This window comes from Hemibagrus wyckioides, linkage group LG07 (assembly GCF_019097595.1).
Source record: "Hemibagrus wyckioides isolate EC202008001 linkage group LG07, SWU_Hwy_1.0, whole genome shotgun sequence".
NCBI classification, from domain to species: domain Eukaryota; kingdom Metazoa; phylum Chordata; class Actinopteri; order Siluriformes; family Bagridae; genus Hemibagrus; species Hemibagrus wyckioides.
In genome coordinates this window covers 23,915,923-23,931,836 of record NC_080716.1, presented here as the reverse complement: position 1 = coordinate 23,931,836, position 15,914 = coordinate 23,915,923, and the positions used below count along the sequence as shown (strand labels likewise).

At 44.5% G+C, this 15,914-nt stretch overlaps 1 protein-coding gene, 1 non-coding gene and 1 pseudogene across 2 annotated transcripts; 1 reads left to right on the top strand and 2 right to left on the bottom strand.

Annotated features, from left to right (window-relative positions):
- Positions 1 to 3,085: 3,085 nt before the first annotated feature.
- On the bottom strand, positions 3,086 to 7,920 carry LOC131356269 (uncharacterized). Its single transcript, XM_058395178.1, has 3 exons — positions 7,317 to 7,920; positions 6,476 to 7,008; positions 3,086 to 3,247 (listed from the first exon to the last, which is right to left on the bottom strand). Exons 1-3 carry the CDS (start codon positions 7,318 to 7,320, stop codon positions 3,086 to 3,088), a joined length of 699 nt encoding a protein of 232 aa, XP_058251161.1. The 5' UTR covers positions 7,321 to 7,920.
- Positions 4,184 to 4,376, bottom strand: LOC131356980 (small nucleolar RNA U3; annotated as a pseudogene).
- On the top strand, positions 4,666 to 4,879 carry LOC131357029 (small nucleolar RNA U3). The gene has a single exon (XR_009205220.1). It is a non-coding gene; the product is annotated as a small nucleolar RNA U3 (small nucleolar RNA).
- Positions 7,921 to 15,914: the final 7,994 nt, after the last annotated feature.

The window sequence follows — 15,914 nt, the reverse complement described above, 5'->3', positions numbered from 1 at the left end:
AACTTTTCACTTCCTCAGACAGTCGATCACTTCAACTAACACACAGATCCTGAAGACGGTAGATGTTTCTCTTCACATAGAGCACTTTGAAAAGAACACCTTGAAGTCATTTAAAATCAAAGCAAAAAATACTTTATCAAAAATCATAAGAAGTGAATTTAAACACTGAAAACACTCCCACTCTAAATATGTGAACTATAAATTACATTTTTTATGCTTGTTTTTTAAAGAAATATATAATAGATTTATACAGAAACAGATTTGTAAACATTTATGTGTGAATTTACAAACGTACATACACACGTTCCCATCTTATTGTGTGCTCTATAGAAATCTAGGAGGGTGAAGAGTGTGTGTGAGGGGTGTGTGGGGTCATCCACAATGCTGTTAGCTTTGCGGATGCAGCGTGTGGAGTAAATGTCTGTGATAGAGGGAAGAGAGACTCTGATGATCTTCTCAGCTGTCCTCACTATACGCTGAAGGATCTTGCGGTCCGAGACGGTGCAATTCCCAAACCAGGCAGTGATGCAGCTGCTCAGGATGCTCTAGATGGTCCCTCTGTAGAAGGTGGTCAGGATGGGAGGGGGTCTTCCTCAGCCTTCGAAGGAAGTAGAGACGCTGCTGGGCTTTCCTGGTGATGGAGCTGGTGTTGAGTGACCAGGTGAGGTCCTCCGCCAGGTGAACACCAAGGAATTTTGTGCTCTTGACGATCTCCACGATGGACCCATTGATGTTCAGTGGAGAACGGCTCTTTGTTCTCCTGAAGTCAACAACCATCTCTTTAGTCTTGTCGATGTTCAGAGACAGGTTATTGACTTTACACCAGGCTGCAAGTTGTTTCGCATCCTTTCTATATGCTGACTCATCGTTCTTGCTGATGAGACCCCCCACGGTTGTGTCATCGGCGAACTTGATGATATGGTTGGAGCTGTGCGTTGCAGCACAGTCATGAGTCAGCAGAGTGAACAGCAGTGGACTGAGCACACAGTCCTAAGAAGGTTCAGAGTGGTGGTGCTGGAGATGCTGTTCCCGATCCGGACTGACAGGTCTCTCAGTCAGGAAATCCAGGATCCAATTGCAGAGGGAAGTGTTGATGCCCAGCAGACTCAGTTTCTTGATCAGGTGCTGAGAGATGATCGTATTGAATGCTGAACTGAAGTCAATAGACAGCATTTGTAGGTAAGTGTCTTTATTGTCGGGGTGTGTGAGGGCCAGATGGAGGATTGTGCTGATGGCATCGTCCATGGAGAGATTTGGACGATACGCAAACTGCATAGGGTCAAGTGAAGGTGGCAGCAGGTTCTTAATATGCCTCATGCCGAGCCTCTCTAAGCACTTCATGATGATGGGTGTGAGTGCAACGGGACGGTAGTCATTGAGACAGGACCCTGGAGACTTCTTCAGCACGGGGATGATGGTGGTTGACTTTAGGCACATTTGGACGATGGCACTGCTCAGGGAGATGTCTGTGAAGATGTCTGCTAGCTGTTCTGCACACTCCCTGAGCACTCTGCCAGGAATGTTGTCTGGTCCAGCAGCTTTCCGTGGGTTAATTCTGCATAGAGTTTTCCTCATGTCAGCTGTGGTGAGACGGAGCACCTTGTCCTCTGAAGAAGGGATGGTCTTCCTCATTGTCATGGTGTTATTTGCCTCAAACTGAGTGTAGAAGCTGTTCAGCGCATCTGGAAGGGAGGCATCACTGTCACAAGCAGGTGGAGCTGGCTTGTAGTTGGTGATGGACTGGCTGCCTTACCACATGCGCCGAGTGTCGCCGCTGCTCTGGAAGTGGCTGTGAATTCTCTGGGAGTGTGCACGCTTTGCCTCTCTAATGGCTTGAGACAGTTTAGCCTGTGCTGTTTTTAGGGTGTCCTTGTCTCCAGCTCTGAAGGCAGAGTCTCTGGATCTTAGCAGCATACACACCTTTGTAGTCATCCATGGCTTCTGGTTGGAGTGTATGGTGATGGACTTGGAGACGGTCACATCATCGATGCACGACACTGATGCCGTGTACTCCTCCAAGTCAATAGAGTTGCAGCCTCCCTAAACATGTCCCAGTCAGTGCACTCAAAACAGTCCTGAAGAGCAGAGATGGCTCCTGCTGGCCAGGTCTTAACCTGTTTCAGAACCGGTTTAGAGCGTCTGACTAGTGGTCTGTATGCTGGAATCAACATAACAGAGATGTGGTCAGAGTAGCCGAGGTTAGCGCTTGTTTCTTTAAAAGACCAGCTGTGATTGGGGACAGGTGTGAAGAGCAGCACCATGTGAAGGGGCAGCATTATGTGGGTAGTGGCAGCACGGTGTGAAGTGGCAGCATTATGTGGGTAGTGGCAGCACGGTGAGAAGTGGCAGCATTATGTGGGTAGTGGCAGCACGGTGTGAAGAGCAGCACGGTGTGAAGTGGCAGCATTATGTGGGTAGTGGCAGCACGGTGTGAAGAGCAGCACGATGTGAAGTGGCAGCATTATGTGGGTAGTGGCAGCACGGTGTGAAGAGCAGCACAATGTGAAGTGGCAGCATTATGTGGGTAGTGGCAGCACGGTGTGAAGAGCAGCACAATGTGAAGTGGCAGCACGATGTGAAGTGGCAGCATTATGTGGGTGGCAGCAAGATGTGAAGAGCAGCACCATGTGAAGTGGCAGCATTATGTGGGTGGCAGCACGATGTGAAGAGCAGCACCATGTGAAGTGGCAGCACGATGTGAAGAGCAGCACCATGTGAAGTGGCAGCATTATGTGGGTGGCAGCACGATGTGAAGTGGCAGCATTATGTGGGTGGCAGCATGGTGTGAAGTGGCAGCATTATGTGGGTAGTGGCAGCACGGTGTGAAGTGGCAGCATGGTGTGAAGAGCAGTATTATGTGGGTGGCAGCACGGTGTGAAGTGGCAGCATTATGTGGGTAGTGGCAGCACGGTGTGAAGAGCAGCACGGTGTGAATTGGCAGCATTATGTGGGTAGTGGCAGCACGGTGTGAAGAGCAGCACCATGTGAAGTGGCAGCATTATGTGGGTGGCAGCACGATGTGAAGAGCAGCACCATGTGAAGTGGCAGCACGATGTGAAGAGCAGCACCATGTGAAGTGGCAGCATTATGTGGGTGGCAGCACGATGTGAAGTGGCAGCATTACGTGGGTGGCAGCATGGTGTGAAGTGGCAGCATTATGTGGGTAGTGGCAGCATGGTGTGAAGAGCAGTATTATGTGGGTGGCAGCACGGTGTGAAGTGGCAGCACCGTGCGCGCGAAATTGGAACTGGCTCAACGAGAGGCGCGGAGAAGAAAAAGAGATTCTGCACCAGCGTTTCCAGTAAGGAGTGCTCTGTATGCAGCGTGGTGGCCTATGGCTGTGTGAAGGTGTAACGTTGTGAGTAATGCCGGAAGGGTCATCGGTTTGTGGAGCCCTGTGGGCGAGCAACACGCGTGATGGGTGGATGGATGTTTGTGGGAGTCTACTGCGATTGCTGCGGGATGAGAGCGAACACTGACGTGATTCTTCTGCGTGTGACTACACCAGACTGAATAGTGGGGTTGCTATCCGGTCACGCTGTGAATACAATTGGTTCCGATTTTAGCGGTGGAATTGTTAACATTCCTGTTAATCACCCTCGGAAAGAAAGTGCATCCACAATCAGATTGGATGATTTTATTAAATAAAGGATTTTAGAGTTTCACTTTTTAGTCGTAGACTAGTGCTATTGCGTAGACTGAACTGTGTGGATATTAAGTGCTGTGAGACTATTACGCTGGATGCTGGCAGTGTTTTCTTATTTTCCAGCATCACCATTCCCATGGTCTTTATTGGGGAATTGAGGGTAAAAGGACGGTGGCTGTGATTTCTGATGCCCAGCTGAGACTGTGTTAACTCTGGACTGCTACTGAGTATGGACTCTGGTTCTTGTTTTTATTCTTTCCTGTATCCCTTTGATTGTAATAAAGAATTGTATATTTGAGTTTTGTCTGGTGATGTTTTTCATGTTTTTCTGCTGTTGTGTCAGAAGCACAATCAAACCCCGGCTGACAGGTATAAAGATTCATAAGATGATGAGTTTCAAAGTTACTGAGATAAAACACTTTCTAAAAACATATATTTGTAGCTGCTGTTAAAAATTAACAAAATTTACACAACAACTGATAAACTCCTGCTGTATTATTCTCCAAATGATATAATATAATGTAGAAAAACTTAATAATCACTTAAATCATGTACTCTTCCTCTCATGTTCTATAAAAATCAATGACACAACACGAGAGACTCATTAACTTAAACCTGAGTCATGTTCAGAAGAGTCCATCACAGCTCTTCATTGGGATTAGGGAGATGTAACACTTTCAAATCACATTTTCTCATCAGGTACTATAGAAAAGATTTTTTGTAAAAAAAAAAAAGAAGTCAAATATGTAATTTTATAGTTCACATACTTAGAGTAGAAGTTATATTTTCAGAGTGTTTAAATTCACTTTTGATACGATGTTCCTTATCTTATGAATTTCTCTGCGCCTCTGTGTAATTTTTTATTTCGTTTTTTGTTAAAAAATAAAGTATTTTCTGCTTTCATTTTAAATGACTTCAAGGTGTTCTTTTCAAAGTTCTCTATGTGAAGAGAAACATCTACCGTCTTCAGGATCTGTGTGTTAGTTGAAGTGATCGACTGTCTGAGGAAGTGTAAAGTTAAGACTATACTTTCAGGGATCATTTCTATAGTGATTGACTAGGAAACGTGATTTGAAAGTGATACGGCTTCCTAATCACGATGAAGAACTGTGATGTATTCTTCTGAGTGTGAATCAGATTCAAGTTAATGATTTTTATCACAGGCTTGAGTCATTGATGAACATTCTCTGTTTCTTATGAAGCATGAGAAGAAGAGTACATGATCTGAGTGATTAGTGTCATCCAGTTGAAAGAAAGCTATAGATTTTCATTTATTTTATATGTAGAGAGTTTATTCTCCTTTTAAGGAACAAAGCTTTTAATTTAACCTTATGCTTATTAAAAAACTTTATTGATTGAGTATGGCTATGGATGATGTGACTCAAAGTAAAAAAAATATCCTAAAAAAGTATTAAAAAAAACAAGCTTAAAAGAATCATAAATGAAAGCAGAAATTATCTTATCTTTTAAATATGTAAGCTATAAAAATTACATGTTTGAGGTTTTTAAAAAATATACACCATAGATTTATACAGAAACAGACTAATTTGTAAATACAAATTAAAATAATTTAGGCAGAAATATTCATAAGATAATGAGTATCAAAGTTCAAACACTTTCAAAACACAGATATTTGTAGCTGCTGTTAGAAAGTAACAAAATTTACACATCACCTGATAAACTCCTGCTGTATTATTCTCCAAATTATATAATATAAAGCAGAAAAATGAGAAAAACTGCTTCTTTTATTTTTTATTTTTTCAACTTAATGATCTCTCTAATTATTTAAGTTATCTCATTAACTTAAACCTGAGTCATGTTCAGAAGAGTACATCACAGCTCTTCATTGGGATTAGGGAGATGTAACACTTTCAAATCACATTTTCTCACCAGTTTCTATAGAAATGATCCCTGAAAATACGGTCTCCATTTCCTCAGGCAGCCAAGCACCTCAACTAACATACTACATATAATAGAGAAAATGTCAACACTAAAATAAAGAATTTCACTTTCATTTTAAATGACTTCAAGGTGTTCTTTTCAAAGTGCTCTATGTGAAGAGAAACATCTACCGTCTTCAGGAAAACCACTGTAGAAAAGCACACACCATCTATATGCAGCAGCAATGACTTCATGAACTTTTTCAATAAAAAAATTGACACTATCAGGTAAAATATCCAGGATATTAAATTAAAACCAAATTATTTGATAGATAACTCATATAAATATTTCTCATCAGAGCTTCGAATGCTTTACTCCACTTCAAGAGCCTGATCTAATTTCACTAATTTCCTCTTCAAAACTTTCAACCTGCATACTAGATCCTTTACCCACGTCTTTCCTTAAACAGATATTACCATTAATTAATCATTAATCAAGGGAAGAATTAATCATTCTAAAAATCATTAATTCTTCCCTAAGCACTGGCTATGTGCCTAAATCTTTTAAGCTAGCAATTATCAAACCACTGATTAAAAAACTTGACCTTGACCTGTCGGAGAAAATATAATATACCCAGCTTTGAATTATATACCTAGCCTTAAAAGTAGCTTAAGTGCTAATGTACTCAATGCTCTAAGCTCTGACTTGGCAATATTCTGCCTAAAGAGTAGTGTGTATCTATTAAGAATAATTTAGCCATTTATTACGTAGTAAGTAGTTAACTCTGATTAAAAATAGCTATAATAATCAGATATAGCCTCATAGTCTTCATAATAAACATGCAGAATTATTAATGGCAGCATGCTAGTGTAATAACCACACTGGGACTGAAGGAACAGAAAAAGAGGAGAGATTTATTGAAACATTAGGAGTTACAATTCAGTCAGCCAGCCTATCCAATGGGATCAGTGGGACCGGAGGGTCAGTTGTAGAAGACGGAATCTCGGGATCCTGAGGAGAAGTTGGAGAGTAATCAGTGGGAGAAGTTGGGGGCGAATAGTCAGGAGAAGACTGAGGAATATCATGAACACTGTAAGGCATAGGCACAAATTCAGGAGAAAGTTGGGGAATGTCAGGGGAATTAGGAAATGAAGAAGAGTCAGAGGAAGAATCATTAGAGGAAATCTCAACAGGGAAATCCTCAGTCTGGACGCCTTGAGAGGTGGTGCGTGTCCAATGCCAGTAGAAGGTCTGAGTAGACTGATCACAGGTTGTGGGGTGAAATTGGGTGCTCTGATCAAGACAGACGGTATCTCTCACGATATGGTGAGCGAGGTAAGGAGACTCAGGAATAGAGGATTCAGATAGGTGCTCCAGGAAACCAGTAAGTTCAATGGCCAAACAGGATAGCTGATACTGGCGATAGCGTCGCAGAGCACCCCTGGGACTTCTCCGGAAGATAGCGCGGCGGGCTGACTGAGCTAGGAAAAAAATAATGGGAAATGAGTGAAGATCTGTGAAGTGCATATTGTATGACTATGTAGTCAGCAAAAGAGAGCGTGTACTAAGGCAGGAGGAACACAGTGTGGGAAGTAGGCCAGGTCACTGTGACATGACAGTGATAGGCACAATAGCATTGGAATACTAGCAACCAACAGTGATGAAAAGAGAAAAGGATATGAGGCAGCTTAATGGCACAGCTTAGTTTAAAATTAGTAAAACAAAACTTAGATCAAGTAGGTAGAGAGAAAAGTCATCATGACATAGAGGAAGAGAGCAAGGTACTTACACATTGTTGTGGAGGGCAACGCGCGAGGTCAGGATGAGCCGAGGAAGCACCTTTAAGAGGTGATGGTCAAATGAAGTCAATAAGGAAGTGGCGCCTATAAGTAAGCGCCAATTTTTATAAAAATGGTTGACTTAGCCTAAAAATAAGGGGAACTGGTGAGGAGGAAAATTGACGTCATCGAGGGGAGGATGGTATCAATTTAGGGGCGGTATCGGGACAAATGCGAAAATAATGGGAACTGGGAAAACGTATGTAAACTAAGGAAGGAGGGACTAAAGTAGCCATACACTGAATATAATGGGAAATTGCTGGAAATATTTAAATTAGAGAAAAGGAGGCGCCCCGGGGCGCCTGGGGTATAAGTAGAGGGGACTTTTTCGGGGTTTTTGAGACCAGCTGCTCTCTTCAGATATGCATGTTGTTGACTGCATGACTGAATAAATAAACCTGCTTCTTCTCATCTGTTGACCGAGATCTCTTTTATTTCGGCTAAGTTTTATAGATTGTGGAGGTTATTGGGAAAGCTAAGAGTAATAGATACAAACAAAATTCCACCCTGTGATATGTCCACTCGGAGGGGGCTCTGAGTTCCGACATATTTATTGGTGCCGAAACCCGGGAGACTTGCGTGGGAAGGCTGACGTGAGTCCGAAAACCTGAGCTAGGACCGCAACTACTACGGGCTGCAGATTGCCGGCATCAAAACAGAAAGGTAAGCAGACACCTGTTATATTCAAAGTCTGTGTTAAATCTATATCTGTAGCCTGAGTAGAGTGGCCCTGGGAAGGGTGAAGGCAGTTGGCCTCACGCCAAGAATTAGAGGGTGGTGAAGACAGATGAGAACGAGCGGAGAGGTGTTTTTGTTTTTTGGGCTTATGAAGTGTTAAGGTTTTATAAGTGAATAAGTGTGTGCAAGAAAATTCCTGTGGGCTAAAGCAGGTGGCACAAGTGAAGGAAAAATTCCTGCCGGTTGAGGCAGGTGGAGTATGAGAAAATTCCTGCGCAGGTGGAATATTTGTCCCTAGATACCGCTGTTGTATATGGAAAACAGGTCTGCATGGTAGGGATGTCGGTGAGCCACTGCGGAGAACAGTATAGTTAGTTTTCAGGAACGCAGGGTTGGACCTGAGGAAAATGTGTTAAAGTGTTAATGTGATATGTTAGTGTGAAATGAGGTGATGTGCCATTGTTGAGAATGTGTTGTTAAGAAAGGAAGGATTGCTGCTGGCAGCAGGTGTGTGTGTTTAGGAATTGTGTTAGGAAAAATAGAAGCGTGAGTTGGAGTAGTGGCATGGAGGGATAGGTGATTAACGGTACTGTTATATAGATCTGCTAGTATAAATACTATTGTAAGCAGAAGCTGTAAAAAGGAAAGAGAGGAGGGGTAAGTAACCCAGCAGACACACACTCACAGAAGCAGCACAAATATAGACACACACACACACACACACACATAGACACAGGGGAAAGCCCTTACACAGAAGGAGAGTTGAGTTGAGAAAAAAAAAAGTTGAAAGTAAAAAGGGTAGAGAGAATAGCAGTGAGCGCGGTGTATGGCAGATTTGGCAATAGAAACAAAGGGACTGAGAACACATTTTTGGGACGAAAGAACTTATAAAGACAGAGACGGGGTTGAAAGGAGACAGACAGAACAGCAGATTTGTGATAAACTGTGGGCATTGACGGCGTTTGATAGGTTGACCGCATTGCGTCACCAGTTTCCTGAAATAAATTGGGTAGAACAACTTAAGAAACTCTGGAGACCTCGTGTTTTGGGCCCAATATTGCGTGCGTTACTGGCAGCTCCTGAACCCCGAGAGGCCGAGGTAGTGATTTCAGTGTATGATTTCATTAATGATCCATACGGGGAGGAAGAAGAGCCCGTGGTAGAAGTGTTTGGAGCTAGACCAATACAGAGCAATTATTGTTCGGGGCTAAAGGTCATTATTACAATTGAACCCAGGATAGTACTGTGGGAGAGAGGTCTGGGAACAGCACTTTTGATTGATAAAATAAATATATTTGAAGAACAATCCAGGAAAAACCCAGTAAGGGCAAGTGTGACTGTAAGAAAAATCTATGCGAGGGTGACCTGGACACCTCTAAATAGTAACTTGGGTCATAGAAGTGAAGCCCATAGGGCCAGACAAGGGTGTGTCATGAGTAGAGAGGAGACACCAACCACACCCGTAGGGGTGATTATACTAAGGCACAGGGAAGCAGAGAAAGAAATTAAAAAGTATATGAAAAAATGGAGTGACCGGACACGTGGGGAGTTGTAGTGGCCACTAGAAGGCACATTTAATAATGAAAGGTGTGAAAAGATGAAGGAAAGACTAGAGTGCTGGGGAGAAATAAAAAAAAGAAAGTAGGGACAAGACTGACAGAAAGAAGGAAATTGTGGATTGGTTCCAGGTGGAAGGGGAACGGCAGAGAGCACTTATAAATGAAAAGAGAGAAAGGGCTACAGCCCCACCAGCAGAGGAGCTTGTGGAGCAGGAGAAGCCACCCCCATACAGAGAAGTGCCCCCAGCACGAACAGCAGGAATCTATCCCGTCCTATTAAAAGAAGGACAACCACAGACAGTGAGACTGGAGATAATGGAAGGACAGTTTGAAGGCAAAGTAATATATACACAGAATGAAGATGAAAGAGGAAGAGAGAATGCAGCAGCCATGCAGTTCTCGAAACGAGAGCAGGAGCAGACCCATTTTAGGCCAGAGGGATCCGAAAAGGACGGACGTCTGGAAGGAAGTAAGGAAAGTCTGGCGTGGGATCCAGCGTCATATAGAAGAACGGGGACAGGAGCGGACATGTGGAGAGAGTATCAGATGAATCTAGAAAAGGGAAAATACAAAGGAAAAATGGAGTGGTTAGGATTGGAAGACAAGACAAGCACGCCCGCACTCCAGAGATACCTGGACAAGAGGCCCGCCATCGAGAGCGAATAGCGAAGAGAGCGAAGTCTCTACAGAGGGACAACCCGGGTGAATGGGAAAATGATGATGAAACAACAAGTGCTACTGCCCCAGAGGAAGGAGGTGATGAAGTGGAAATCATGCAGAAGGAGGGGTTCTACCCCACACCTCAAAAAGGAAAGCAGGGCGAGTACAGAGAGGAGGAAGTAATCGAAACGGAAATGGAAGAAGAAGAGTATCACATAACAGGGAAAGTGAAACTAACCCCAACAACAAAAGGGAAAAGAGATGGCGGATTCCGTGAAATAAGTGAACGGATGGAGAGAATGGAAGAAAGAATGAAAGACAGTCGCTTAACAATGGAAGAGCTGAGGGGGCAGACACAAGCACACATAGAAGAAGAACTGGAAGATACAAGGAAGAAACTGGAAAAGATGGAAATAGATGCGTCAAAGGATAAAGTCCTGCGTGGCCAAATAATGCAGAAGGTGCATGGATTAGAGCACTCACAAGGGGAGTTGTCTGCGATAAGTCAGATAAAAATGAAGAAAAATGAAAGCGAACTGGCCCCCCTCAAGAAAGAAATAAAAAGAAGCACGCTGTAATCTGGAACAAAAGGTGGAGGAAGCCAGGCAGACGTTGAGAGAACTGCAAGACCAGGTGAGAGGAGAAGAAAAAGGAAGGACAAGGAAAGCAATACTCCCTTTGACTATGGAATTAAGGTCTGCACGGAAACAAGGAGCAGGGGAAGGACCCCCAGAAAACAAGGAAGAGCAGCAGGTGGAGGCATCCCAGATGCCAGTAATAATAAAAGGAAACGATGTGGCTTATGTCCCATGGTCATTCATGGACCTGACGGGATTAATTGGCAGACTGCCAAGTGTTTGTGAAGGAGCTCAAAAATGGATCACACGGTTTGAAGAGCAGACAATGGGACAGGTGCTGGCACTGGGAGATGTCAAAGCAATATTGTCTCAGTCACTGGGGAAGGCCAAGATGATTGAAATTTTTCACAATGTGGACCTAAGAAGAGAAGCAGAGGGGCAGAAATATGATCCAAGCCCATTTGGGACTCACCGTAACCAAATCTGGAAGGCCCTGCGGAGTGCATACCCAACACGGGCTGATCCAGGAAGAGTGGAAAAGATCAAATTGGAAGAGAATGAGAGTGTAGCGGAATTTGTATTAAAACTACAGAAGGCATGGAGAGAAGAGATGGGAGGAGCATGGGATGAAACAGCAGCAAGCCAAACCCTGTTTCGTATGATGGTAAAGAAGGCTCTTACAGTGGAAGTCCAGGACCAACTGGACACAGTAGTGGGACTGGCTGCAATGGCGTGGCCCACCTTCGAGGCTAATGTAATACATTATCTGGAGCTGCACAGGCGGAGAGAAAGAGAAGCAAGGAAAGCAGCTGAAAGCCTGGTGATGCAGCTCCACAAGGCTCAACTGAGTGAGTTAGCCCGCAACAAACAGGAAAACATGGAAAAGAAAAAGGAGAAGAAAAATGTAGCAAAGCAGGCAGCGGTGCTGGTGGCACAGCCACCAGCACCCCTAGCGGCTCAGCCTGCACCTTCAGTGCCACAGCCAGCAGCCATGGTGCAAACTACGCCAGTGATTCCCTCGCAACAACTGCAGCCTGCTTACTATGCACCTCCACCGCTGGTAATGTACCCCCAAGTTCAACAATACCCACCCCAGAATCGAGGATGGGCTCAGGGACGGGGACGTGGTCGAGGAGGAGGAGCATTTCAGCAACCTTTGAGAGGAAGAACTCCAATGAACCAAGGAGGAAGAGGATGTTGGGTATGTCAAGAGCCCAGTCACCTGAAACGAGACTGCCCATATGCCTATCAGCAGGAAATGGCGCCTCCGAGGGGAGGTGCACAGCAAAATCAAGGATGGCAAGGTCCAGGAAATTGGAGGGGACCCTGGATGGGGCCTAATCAACAGCCCCAAGGAATGAACTCGGGAATAGGCCCCATGGGGCCACCCCCGGGAAGTATGTGAGGAGGCCCAGAGAAGCTAGAGGGGGAGCTGGTGCAGTACACCACCTCTCTGCACCCCGCTCAAGAACCCACTGTCTCAGTGATAGTGGGTAGACAAATTCGTTCATCATTTTTAATTGACACAGGTGCAACATTTACAAGCCTAGGCAAAGAAGGCTCAAAGCTCCCCCTCTCCAGTAAAGCAGTGAAAACAGTAGGCTTCTCAGGGAAAACACAGACTTTACGCTTTACTGAGCCTCAAGAGCTGAACATACAAGGAGTGACAGTGCAGGCACCATTACTGTTCTCCCCAGAAACTCCAGCAAATCTACTTGGAAGAGATGTGCTCTGTAAGTTAGGAGCTAAGATACATTGCGGAGAAAGAGGAGTATGGGTAGAACTCCCAGAGCATTTAGTTCAGCAGTATGTCATGATGGAGACGAAACTTGAACTAAGTACAATGGACAAGGTATATTGGTTGGAAATAAATGACATGTACAATGGAATAAGGGATCTGTACACACAGTGGAAGTCCTGGCTGATCAAAATGAGACCAGACTGTCAAGAAAGCAGAGAACCATGGCACTGCACAATGATGTATGATGAAGAAGGACAAAATGAAGAATACGAGGCCATGTGGGACGAACGAATTGAAAAAACACAATACACTCTGAAGACTATAAATGTAATTGTAGGACCACAAGGGGTAGCTGCATCAGTTCAACTGCCGTCACAACTCGAGCAGTGGTACCAGGTTCCTGATGCTGCTCCTCATGTCTCCCTGCTGGTTGGGCAAGGTTTTGAATCAAAAGAATTAGGATCAATGGTGAGGGAGGCAAGTCAGAGGATGCAGTGGAAACAGATAGGACAGGGAGTCAGTGTGTCCTCAGATAGAAAGTTCCTTAAAATAGAGCAGATAGCAATAGATGAGGTAAGGCCACAGACTGTACTAATAAGCAGAGCAGAGAATTTGAGGATAGAGAAGAACAAGATGAAACAATTGCCCCAATGGGCTAAAGAGCAGGAGATCACAGAGAAAGAAAGGGAGGAAGCACTAGCACAAATACCTGACCAGCTATGGACCAAACATCAAACAGATGTCGGACTGGTAAAGTCGGCAGGTTTAGTTAAGATACAGCTTAAACCAGGAGCACGATTGCCATATCAGAACCAGTATCCCTTGTCAAAAGAAGCAATAGTAGGGATAAAACCAACGATTGAGGGTCTGACGCAAGCAGGAGTTTTGGTCCTAACAAAAAGTCAGTGCAACACCCCCATCTTTCCGGTCAGAAAACCAAACTCAGACAAATGGAGACTAGTCCATGACCTACGACCAGTAAATCGGGTGGTGATAGCGGAAAATCCTGTAGTTCCAGATCCACACACCCTTTTGTCTAACATTCCAGAAGGAACAAAATGGTACACAGTAATTGATCTGTGCTCAGCATTCTTTAGTGTTCCATTACATCCAGATTCACAGTTCCTGTTTGCTTTTACCTATGGGGGACAACAGTATACATACACCAGACTGCCACAAGGCTATTGTGAAAGCCCATCAGTTTTTAACCAAGTTCTAGCCCGAGATTTGACTAATTTGGATGTGTCCAGCACAATATTGCAATATGTGGATGATCTGCTGATTTGCAGTCAAGCCAAAGAGCAATGCGTACAAGATTCAGTGCAAGTCTTAAAAACTCTGGCCCTAAACGGGCATAAAGTAAGTAAAGAAAAGTTGCAATTTTGCCAGCAAAAGGTAGAATACTTAGGGAGAGTGCTCGAAGGCACCACACGAAAAATCTCACCAGAACATGTAGAAGCAATCCGAAAAGCTCCCAGACCTCAAACTGTCCAGCAGATGCTATCCTTCTTGGGATTGGCGGGTTTTAGCAGACCGTGGATTTGTGATTTCGCAATGAAAACGCAACCACTTAGGGATATTGTGAAAGCAGCAGACCAAACAAAGTCTAGTGCCACGCTAACATGGACAGAGGAAGCAAAAGCAGCATTTGATATGCTAAAGACTGCATTGTCATCTGCACCTGCATTGGCATGTCCAGACTACGGTAAACCATTCTATTTGTATGTGTCTGAAAGAAAAGGGTTTGCCTCAGCAGTGTTAGCACAGGAACAAGAAGGCATGGGGAAAAGACCAGTAGCGTACTTTAGCACGGCACTCGATAGTGTGGAGAAGGGCATGCCACCATGCTATCGAGGATTAGCAGCTGCGGCATTTGCCTATCAAAAGGCATCATCAATCACAATGGGGCATCCAGTGACCCTGTACACATCCCATGCCTTGCATGCACTGCTGACTAGTCAAAAATTTGTGATAACCAATGCTCGAAAAACAGGGTATGATGTCATTCTGTCAGCTCCTGAACTAACAATTGAGAAATGCCGCACAATAAACCTTGCAGATAGGCTGGGGCTCCCAGAAGACGGAGCCCCACATGAGTGCGCTGAAGTGACAGAAAAATACCTAAAAGCTAGATCAGACTTAGAAGCACAACCACTGCCTGGTGCTCAATGTATCCTCTTTGTGGATGGATCATGCTATCGTAGTAATGAGGGAAACAAAGCTGGCTATTCAGTAGTCCAATATGATAACCAAGAAGGAGTATTTAACACAGCAGTGACTGTGGCAGTGCCACAACCCTGCTCTGCCCAATTGGCAGAAATAAAAGCACTAACAGCAGCCTGCAAACTGGGGGCAGGCAAAACATGTACAATATACACTGATTCGGCCTATGCTTATGGAGTGTGCCACGTGTTTGGACCAATCTGGGCACAAAGAGGTTTCCAGAGGGCAGATGGATCAGCCATTGTACATGGGCCGGCGATTTCAGAGCTGTTAGGGGCAATGATGCTCCCTAAAGAATTGGCAATCGGAAAATGTAGAGCTCATAAGTCAGATGGAGAATGGGTTAGCAGAGGAAATGCAGTAGCTGACGAGGCAGCTAAAAAGGCAGCAGTAGGTGAAACAAGTGTTATGGTAATGATGCAAACAGGAGAGCCAGATGATGAAGGGCAGATGCAGGTCACAATGGCTGATGTCAGGGCTTTCCAAGAAGCCTGCATCAGCAGAGGAGAGAGAATTATGGAAGAAACGGGGAGCGGTATTAGATCCCCAGTCTAGGACATGGAGAAGTTGTGATGGAGTGTTTGTGGCCCCACTAAGTTTTCTTCCAATGCTGATCAAAGAAGCACACGGAATAGATCATTGTGATCGCAGGAAAATTATTGAAACAATTCGAGAGAACTGGTGGTCTCCATACTTAGCGAGTATGGTGGACAAATTCCTGCGATCGTGTGAACTTTGTGCAGTACGCAATGTCAGAAAACATTTCACGGCACCCATCAGCCACATACCGGAACCCATGGGACCATTTAGACACTTAGTAATAGACTTTGTGGATATGGGAACTACAGAAAGAAAGGAAGGAAAGAGGTATATTTTGGTAGTGATAGATCGGTTCAGCCGATGGGTAGAGGCGCAGGCTACGGCCAGAAATGACGCCAAGACAGTGGTCAAGTTCCTGTGCAGGGAAGTGATCCCCCGCTTTGGCATCCCAGATCAGCTGAGCTCAGACAATGGTCCGCATTTTGTGAACGAAGTAATGAAAGCTATGGCAGAGGCCTTATGCCTGAAACACCGTCTAGGTTGCGTGTATCACCCACAATCTCAGGGGAT

What these genes read in the sequence shown, in the direction of transcription:
- LOC131356269 (XM_058395178.1), bottom strand. An exon ending in TGATCCCATTGGATAGGCTG is followed by an intron (nt 3,248 to 6,475) that starts GCTGACTGAATT and finishes TCGTTGAGCCAG; the next exon opens with TTCCAATTTCGCGCGCACGG.